Consider the following 10,366-nt stretch of genomic DNA (forward strand, 5'->3'; position numbering starts at 1 on the left):
GTTTTATTTGCTTATAAATAATTAACTTATTTTTTAATTCATTATATATTTTTAGTCATAGCCATCTTTCAAAAATTAAATAAGAACATTGCAAAACATCAAATTGTAGTAGGAGACGCACACTCAAACAACAAAGAGCTGAGTATGAGACACCTAGACTTCTTACAAGAAAAATCGTTAAAAAGGAATAAAAAATGGGGTATATCTCAGTTGAAATAATCAATTATGTAACTGCAAGTAGATAGATCCATTTTTTTTTTTGAATTAGGAAAGATGGAGTAATAAAGTTGGTTGTTATAGATGTGTAATAATAGTCATAATTTGACTGTAATGAATGTATTTTTCGACAATACTGGTTGCAAGGGTCGTAGTCTATTGTTATGAAAGCAATATCCCACCATGAATGTTGTGATTTGTGGTTGTAGCACCAGTCCATCGTAGAGACCGTAGTCGAAAGAAATTGTAGTTGTTAGTCATATAGGTCATAGATGGTTGCTTCGAGAGAGTTGATAGGCCATAGAGGTCGTAGGAGGAAGATGCCGGAGTTGTGAGCCACATAAATTGTACTTGGTCACGTTGGTTGTGTGCTGAGCTACAATAAGATTTGTAGATCATTGAGGCCAGAGCTGAAAGCTGCATGAGCTGTGAGCCGTGTAGGTCATAGTTGGTCACATATTTCGTAACATAGTGTTTGTAATAAATTTTGTAGTTATAGATGCCGGAGTTGGGAGTTTCATGAACTGTGATATGATTCATAGCTAACAATAGCCAAAGTTAAGAGTTACACGAGCTGTGTTAATGTCTATAGCTGTAGAAGCCGATGTTTATGATAATTTTATATGTCACATTAGTCGAAATCGAGAGTTGTGTGAACCATGATAACGTTTGTTGCTGTAGAGAGAGGAGTTGGGAGTTGCATGAGTTGTGATACCTTATGTAGGCCACAGATGTCAGAGTTGTGAGTTGCATTAGATGTGAGCAGTTGGTCACACAGGCCGGAGCGATCAATTGCAATTATGTACTAGAATGCAGATGCCCTAGTTAAGAGTTGTCTGAGTTGCAATAATATTCGTAGGTCGTAGAGGTCGGATTTGAGAATTGCATGAGCAGTGAGAAGTTATAATGTCATAGGCCAAGGAAGCAGGAGTTGCGAGCTGGATAAGTTATAATATAGATGTAAACAACACGCAAGAAAATGGTAAGGTAGTTAGGAATTTCCTCCCAAGTTTCCATTCTATAACTCACCCACCCTAAACAAAATACAAATATTAAATTTTAAATATTTACTATGTAAATATATAAGAATTACATGGCATGTAAGGAATTTTTTTATTTTTTTTAAAAGCCAATGCGCACGTATACCGCCAAACACAAGGATGACGAGGAGGTAGGACCTGCGACTAAACTCCTCGCATCTGCGGCGAGGCGCAAAGGTCGCTGCCTGGACCGAGCAACCTACGAAAGAACTGTACTTTCCGGTAAATTTCCGAATGAAAATGGCGATCGCCGGTAACCCGAACGACAACCCGGCCCGACCTCCTCCGCGTCCCTTGAACTTTCCTGGTTTCGCTCACCTTTATATACGCTCAACAAAACGAAACCACCGCAATAAACTCAGAGTTCTACAAAGCTTTCCACTGAGGTAAAAGTTTCTCTTTTTTTTGTTTTAATCTCCATGTCTCAAGAACAAGGATGACCGATTTCTTAATTCGTTGCTGCAGAAATGTCGAAATATCGAATCGCTACGGGCTCGATCGAAGATTTCAAGTTCAACAATTTCCTCCCGCATCCATTCCATGCCCAAAGTAGCCTCAGCAATTTCCCGATCTCCACTTCTCTGGTTCATGAAGCTGAATCCGACAAAAGCTCCGAGCTTTTCTCCGATCTGGTCCTCGATTACATCAAGGAGATGCTCATGGAGGAGGACATGGATGATGAGTATGAAATGCTTCAATTCCACCCAAACCTCGAAGCCACGGAGAAACCCTTCTACGAGCTCATCGGAGAGAAGTACCCTCCTTCTCCTGATCAACCCCCTCTTTACTTCAGCTCCAGCCCTGAAAGCTCCGATTTAAGCCAAAACCAGTTCATTTCTCCTTCCCAATCTTCCTCCAGCTCTGTCAATGACGATGAGCTTTTCTACAAGACTCTCCCTGCATCCCAATTCGAGAAAGGGGTTGAAGAAGCGAAGAAATTTCTTCCAAGTGCGGATAAATTGGTCATCAATTTCGGAGAAATAGATCATAAGTTCCATCGCGAAGCCACTAACAGCTCTCGCCGGCCAAAGCATCACCATAGAGATGAATCAGCCTTTGGAGATTTGAGAAGAAAAAAGTACTCTGCTATTTCTTTCGAAGAGCCCGCGGTTCCACCGCAGGATTTGGACGACATCCTCCTCTGTGGATCTGATTTCCCCCAAGTTGTAAGCGCCATTAGAGAGAAGATATTCAATGAGGCAACCAACAAGTCTACAAAACACAGAAGGCAGAACGAAGAGGTTGTCGACCTTAACACACTTCTCCTTCACTGCGCACAAACCATCACCGCCGGAAACAACCAGAGAGCTAACGATCTCCTGAGACAAATCCGACATCATTCCTCACCTCACGGCGATGCATTTCAAAGACTGGCGCATTACATCGCCGACGGACTCGAAGCCCGCCTTGCCGGAACTGGAAGTGAAGTCTACCGCTCTCTGGTAAACAAGAGAAAAACGGTAAGCGATGTGTTGAAAGCCTATCAGCTATATCTCGCCACTTGCCCCTTTAGAAAATTGTCCTACAGCTATGCAAACATGACCATTTTGGACACAATTCAGACTGCAAAAAGAGTTCACATCATTGATTTCGGCATCTTCTTCGGATTTCAATGGCCCGTCTTCATAAAAATGTTATCTTTGCGTCCGGGCGGCCCTCCAAAGCTTCGTATCACCGGCATTGACAATCCACTACCGGGTTTCCGGCCGGCTGAGAGGATTGAGGAGACCGGTCGCCGGTTAGCCCATTACGCCGCGCGATTCGGAGTTCCGTTTGAGTACCACGCCATTGCAGCCAAGTTTAATGAAGTGAAGCTTGAGGAGATCCATTTCCGTGAAGGTGAAATGCTCGTGGTAAACAGTTTGTTCAGATTGCATGGCCTGGCTGATGAAACAGTAGTTGTTGATTGTCCGAGGGATAGGGTCCTGAAAGCCATTAGAGAACTGAACCCAGCTGTGTTCATCAACGTTGTTGTGAATGGAAGCTACGGCGCTCCCTTCTTCATGACAAGGTTTCGAGAGGTGCTGTACCACTTCTCGGCGGTGTTCGACATGCTCGACGCAACGGTGCCGAGGGAGAATGAGCAGAGGTATTTGTTGGAGAGGGATATGTATGGGAGGTTCTTGATCAATGCGATTTCATGCGAGGGGTTGGAGAGGGAGAGACCTGAGACGTACAAGCAATGGCAGATGAGGTGTTTGAGGGCTGGTTTTGAGCAGATTCCATTGTGCAGAGAATTTGTGAAGATGGTGAAGAGTAAGGTGAGAGCTTACTATCATAAGGATTTCGGCATTGATGAAGATGGTGAGTGGGTGCTTCAAGAGTGGAAAGGGCGCATCTTGTATTGTCTTTCTGCTTGGAGGCCTAGTTTTTGTTGAAGTTCTTGTCTTAGTTATGTTCTGGTGGAGAAATTATTTAGTGCGTAATTTGATTTTTGATGTTTTACATACAGAGTAATTTATGGTTTCTTAGGTTTTAGAGGGGTTCAGTGAAGAGATGTGAGCGGAAATGTCTGGGGCTTCTGAAGATTTTAATTTGATTTTTCAACGGTTATATTTTATGTTGGAATTAGTGATTTTTTTTCGAGGCAGGGTGGCCTCAAAATCCGACTCTTCGTACATACCACCCCATTTTTTATGTATTTACATCTCTGCACTTAAATTATGCTTTTTTGAATTTTTTTATTTGCGAAATTCTTTCATGTATATTTACATCACTGCTGAAATTCTGTACCTCGGTTAAGCTGGCAGATTTTATAATTTTCTTCTATGTAATGTATTTGTTGTTCTTTACTTATTGGATAATTCTGACAATCTTGATTTCTTAAGTATTATAATGTTCTTTGACTCTATGAGTTGATTTGTATTAGTCTTTAATTGATTTGTATTAGGCTTTTTTTTTATGTAAAGTTGTCGCAAAATTTGTAGTAAATCCAAAAAGAAGTCTCATCTTTTTCTGAACACTAATACCAACAAATTATCTGCTAGACACTAATTCTAACACAAATATGCTTACTAGCCGCAAATCCAATGCTAATAATTGCGTCAAATATTTAAATGATGCTAATTCTATCTACTCCTGTAGCGTTGATTTAATTTCAGGTCTTGAATGATTTGTATATTAATATACCAAAAGATGATGATGATCCAAACTCCATAATGTGTTTTACCCTCTAAAGGAAACTCATTTGTCAAAGATCCACTTTATGCATGATTTTTTGTTTTTGCTTGCTTTTAATTTTCTTTTAGATTTTTAGAAATTTTATGGGGAGAATCACATTTATATAGAAAAGAACTGTTAGATGGTGTTATTCATTTTCTCAAAAATGAAAAAAAAGGGGGGATTTTCATACTTGCCATTGAATTTTTGTATATTTATATATGTAAGCTCTAAATCTATATTGGTTTAATTTTTGTTGTTTGAATGCTTCACATATTGATCTACCAAAGGATGATAGTGGCAAGAACTTCATGCTATGTACAAGTACATGAGTAAAGCTTCACCTTTAGAAAAAAAAAAAAAAAACCCACTTTTGTCCACGAGCCAATTTGGGTTTTTCTTCTCATTTTTGTTCGGTTATAATTTTCTTTTTTATTTTAAGAATATTCAAGAGGAGAATCATATTTCACTTCATGGTAATGCAGCCTGCATTTATCTCAAATGTTTTGAAGGTTTATATGAAATGCTTAACAAGGTTCTTTTGTTTATTACAATACCTTATGTTGAATGGTTTCTATCATGGGCCATTTACATATGTAGCACACAATTTTTATGTATTCACATATCTCACACCAAAACTTTCATATTTACATATATAGAATGATAGCACTCAAATCTTTTATATCACCTTAAAAAAAGCACTACTATCATTCTTAAAACGTGGAATAAAATTTTTCATGCATAGATACCTAAGACGAGTAGTTTTATATTTGCAACTCAATTTACATGTATATTTTATTTATTTATGTTTTTATATTTATATTATTATATCATTATTACATCATTAGTGTCATATTTGATTAATTTTTTTATTAATTACATCATCAAATCCATTCTCAATCGAATCAATGAATCTTGAATATTTTTTTCTTCTAATTTGATATGTATGTTTATTTCCATAACTTTGATATGAGTGCTTTCGTTCATTTACTTACATACCATCTAATTTTTTCTAGTTACCTATCGGACACTAGTTTATATGTTTATTGATAACTAGAGTAATTTGAATAATCTTTTTTTTAAGGTTGATGGATAAACTAAGTAAATTTGAACTCCGGTCAAATCATTATTTATGATTGCGAATGTACTTATTTTCTTTTATCTGACGAGATTTATGAGTGTGAATGTACTCATTGCAGCGTGGTTTTAGCGAAATTTTTATTTTTAAAAATAATTTATTAAAATTTTATTAAAATTTTTTTCCATCATAAGTACGTTTTATTTCTTTAATTCCTAAACTGATGCGTGCCAGAAAATTCGCGATGGTTTAGTAACGAATTATCGTCTTAGTGTTGTACGAGAATTCTGTACACACTCAGATAAAAAAGAAAAAAAAAACCGTGACTACTCTAAAAGTTTTTACATAGAAATCCCGTAAAGGGAAAAAACCACGGGGTCAGGCCCAGTTGTGAAAATCCACTACTGATTGATGATTACAGAAATTTCTTATCCCACAGACGAGAAATGTAACTATATTTTTCAGATTACAACGTTGACTGACAGCGTCTTGTTGGTGATGATTGATGACAGTCAGTGGAGGTTGACGATTATCGGTGATGGTCTTCGACGGTCGGCAATGGTAGACTGCGATCGGCGGTGGTCGACAACTGAAGTCGGCGGTATTTGATGACAATCGACGGTGATGCTGAACTGCAGCTTCTCCTCAAGGTCTCAGTCGGTGGAGGTTGACGATTATCGGTGATGGTTTTCGACGGTCGGCAATGGTAGACTCCAATCTGCGGTGGTCGACAACTGAAGTCAGCGGTGTTTGATGACAATCGACGGTGATGTTGAACTGCAGGTTCTCCTCAAGGTCTCAGACTCTCTCTCCATACTTTAGCTCCCCCCTTCTTATGAGAGGGATGAGACTCTATTTATAGTGTTATGGGTGCAATTAATGCATGAATATGAATCATTTTGATCGGACGATCCAGAGAGCTTCCCTCGATTAGATTATACGACGTTTACTGGACATTTAAGTGCCTTAATGATGTCATAATTGAGTGATCTGGGCTCGTTGGATTCGTCTTGTCGAGTCGCTCGATTTGAATATAAACTTGTCATATTCGACAACCCTTTGATCTTCCACATGTGTCTAGAAATCACCTAAGTATGATTCAATGACTTGATTTGGGCTAAATTTGACTTGAATTGGCCTAGTTTTCACATCATTAAGTCCGTCTTATGAAGCCGGTCAGTTTTACTTTAAGTTTGCTGAAAACAGAGCTCTGGATGACTTTTATCAAGATTTGAATGTTTCCTGCTTAAAATATCGTCTCGAGATTCGTGTCATGCTTTGAGATTCATATCGGATGATAAAAATTTATTGGTGGCATATCATAAGATATTAAGTTATTAAGAATAAAAGATTGAAGATAATTAAACAGTACAAAGCGATCTCAAATTACCGCATCGTTAAGAACTGACTTATTTCATGTTTTCGTGTCGATTTTTTAAATTACTTTAAAAATTTAAATACTGATTACATGACAGTTCTAAAAAAATTGAGAAAATGATGGAATGTATATATTATTAACTTATTTCACGTGTAATAAACATTTCAATTTCGCTAAATAATAAAAAAATAGGACTGGATTATTTATTTGAATTTGAATAAAACATATGAATATATTTATGTTTTTCTTGTATTTGGAAAGATTGGGTGATAATTTAATATCTAGTGTTGTATGATGATCTAATACATGCAGATAGTTTGAAAGTAGGAGACACTAATTTTTTTTATTACATGGAAAAAACTTGGAAAGAGAAAAAATTATGGGGTCTAGCCGAGATGCAATATTCAATTATAAGTGTGTAATTACAAAGAATGCACTCTTTTTCCAATAACTGAGAGGGCAGAATTATAACTTCGCACCAAATACAAAGTTTGTCTATGTATAAAGTACATAAATCTTCAGGGGGCCGGAGAAAGATGCTGCATTTTGAAAATAGCTATCGCAGTGCAGTTGTTGCCGCGAGTTATTATTGGAACTTTGATAAGGGGTTATTTATGACACCTTATTTGGGATGCGTCGTTACATCATATTTGAGCTAAATTGTTAAAGTATTAATACTTCATCAACAAATTCACATCATTTGACACGAATCCCGTGGCATGACATGGATCTCAATGCTTCTTTTTTAGCAAGAAACTTTCAATTATTAATTAAAATTCATCTAATACTTCGATTTCAACAAACTTATAGTCAAACTGGTCGACTCGATGCGACGATCCAAATGATACAAAAATTGATCGAAAGCAATCAAATCAATCTCAGATTAAGCCATTAATTCGCTTTTAGAAGCTTTTTGGGTATATTTGGAAGATTAAACAGACGTTGAATAGCGAGCATGTGATTGAATAGAGCATCTCGATAAGATACATCCAACGAGCCTAAGATCGTTCAATTTTGACATTGTTAAGATAATCAAATATCCATCAAATTTTGCCTAATCGAGGGAATCTCTTCGGTGTCCATTCAGAGTGGTTCATATTCCTTCATTAATTGCAATCGGAACTCTATAGAGCATCACCCATCTAATTAGGGGGGAGAGCTTGAAGTCGGATGAAAAATAAAGCTTGGAAAAAGGGGTGAAGTTGGCTCCTACTCCTGCTGCTACCAACCACCGTCGACCATCACTGACCGCTCACCGCCCTCTCCTTGTGAGGAAGCATCATGAGAAGCAATTCGCAGAATCACGAATCAACCTGCAAAGTGGCACATCATCTCAAACACTGGGCTAACCCCAGAGATAGTGTAACAACACACCCCAAAGACAATGCAACAATGCATCTCAAAGATGGGGGAACAACGCACCTAACATATGCTCTTGCAGCTCCCGACTTTGGCGATTATGACCTACGGACGTCATTACTACTCACCACTCCAGTTAGTGTTACAAACTACTGCCTGAGTGGTGCACAATTCATGTAGCTCCTGACTCTAGTCTTTGCGGCCCACGAACATCATCACAACTCATCACTATGACAAATACGACTAGCCTCTATGACCAACTGACGCTCCTGAGTAATCACTACAACCTGCTGATGTGTAGAAAAGAATGTTTGATTTTTTTTATATTTTTGCACGTATTTATGGATGAAATCGCACTTTAATGAAGGAATTTTTTATGTTTTTCTTGCAGGTGCAACAAATTAGAAGTGGAGCAAAGTGAAGAAGAAATGGAACAAAGTGAAAGTGACTTGGAACTATGGAGCAATCGGGTGGCTGTCACCTAGGCGCAAGTTTTCTTGGAAGCCTAGGCGTCAAGCCCACCCTGGGAGACAAAGGTTGGTGCCAGCCAGGCAGCGCAAAGGCGTCAGTACTAAAACTAGCCGACAAAGAGCCTAGCACCTAGGCATTAGAAACTGTCTAATCAGTTTTTGCAATACTTTTACACTAGAGAGAGAGAGAGAGAGAGAGAGAGAGAGAGAGAGAGAGAATTGGAGGGAGATGGGGATTTTGGATGTGGCAAGAGGAGGGACAAAGCTCAAGCAAAGGTGCTATTGGCACGAGCATCATGAGTAATCTATAAGTAAAAGCATTGGCTTTTTAAGAGGGTCTTTGGGTTATTACAACAACATTTGAATTCAATACGATTAAGAGAAGATCGTTGATCGTTTGTCATACCTTTACTTTGTCGATACTTGATTATGGGTTGAATCATCTTATAGCACGTCGTTACATCATATTTGAGATAAATTGTTAAACTATTAATACTTCATCAACAAATTCCTATCATTTGACACGAATCCCGTGACATGACATGGATCTCAATGCTTCTTTTTTAGCAAGAAACTTTCAAATGTTAATTAAAATTCATCTAGTTCTTCGATTTCAACAAACTCATAGTCAAACTGGCCGGCTCGATGCGACGATCCAAATGATACCAAAATTGATCGAAAGCAATCAAATCAAGCTATTAATTCACTTTTAGAAGCTTTTTGGGTATATTTGGAAGATTAAGCAGATGTTGAATTCAGCGAGCTTGTGATTGAATAGAGCATCTCGATAAGATAAATCCAACGAGCCTAGGATCGCTCAATTCTGACATTGTTAAGATAATCAAATATCCATCAAATTCTGCCTAATCGAGGGAATCTCTTCGGGGTGTCCATTCAGAGTGGTTCATATTCTTTAATTAATTGCAATTGGAACTCTATAGAGCATCACCCATCTAATTAGGGGGGAGAGCTTGAAGTCGGAAGAAAATTAAAGCTTGGAAAGAGGGGTGAAGTTGGCTCCTACTCCTGCAGCTACCAACCACCGTCGATCACCAATGGCCGCTCACCGCCCTCTCCTTGCGACGAAGCATCATGAGAAGCAATTCACGGAATCACAAATCAACCTGCAAAGTGCCACATTATCTCGAACACTGGGCTAACCCCAGAGACAGTATAACAACACACCCCAAAGGCAGTGTAACAATGCATCTCAAAGATGGGGGAACAACGCACCTAGCATATGCTCTTGCAGCTACCGACTTTGGATTATGACCTACGTACGTCATTACTACTCACCACTCTGATTAGTATTACAAACTACAGCTTGAGTGGTCCACAATTCATGTAGCTTCTGACTTTAGTCTCTGCGACCCATGAACATCATCACAACTCATCATTATGACAAATACGACTAGCCTCTATGACCAACCGACACTCCTGAAGTAATCACTACAACCTGTTGATATGCAGAAATGAATGTTTGATTTTTTTTATGTTTTTTCACGTATTTATGGATGAAATCACACTTTAATGAAGGAATTTTTTATGTTTTTTCTTGCAGGTGCAACAAATTAGAAGTGGAGCAAAGTGAAGAAGAAATGTAACCAAGTGAAAATGACTTGGAACTATGGAGCAATCGGGTGACTGTCGCCTAGGCGCCCATTTT

At 38.3% G+C, this 10,366-nt stretch overlaps 1 protein-coding gene across 1 annotated transcript; it reads left to right on the forward strand.

Moving 5' to 3' along the window:
• Positions 1–1,477: 1,477 nt before the first annotated feature.
• LOC110017830 (scarecrow-like protein 14) lies at positions 1,478–3,701 on the forward strand. The gene is made up of 2 exons (XM_020714948.1): positions 1,478–1,642; positions 1,722–3,701. The coding sequence occupies exon 2, from the start codon at positions 1,724–1,726 to the stop codon at positions 3,632–3,634; it is 1,911 nt and encodes a 636-aa protein (XP_020570607.1). The 5' UTR covers positions 1,478–1,642; positions 1,722–1,723; the 3' UTR covers positions 3,635–3,701.
• The last annotated feature ends 6,665 nt before the right edge of the window (positions 3,702–10,366 follow it).

Source organism: Phalaenopsis equestris, unplaced genomic scaffold (genome assembly GCF_001263595.1).
Source record: "Phalaenopsis equestris unplaced genomic scaffold, ASM126359v1 Scaffold000002, whole genome shotgun sequence".
Lineage (NCBI taxonomy): Eukaryota > Viridiplantae > Streptophyta > Magnoliopsida > Asparagales > Orchidaceae > Phalaenopsis > Phalaenopsis equestris.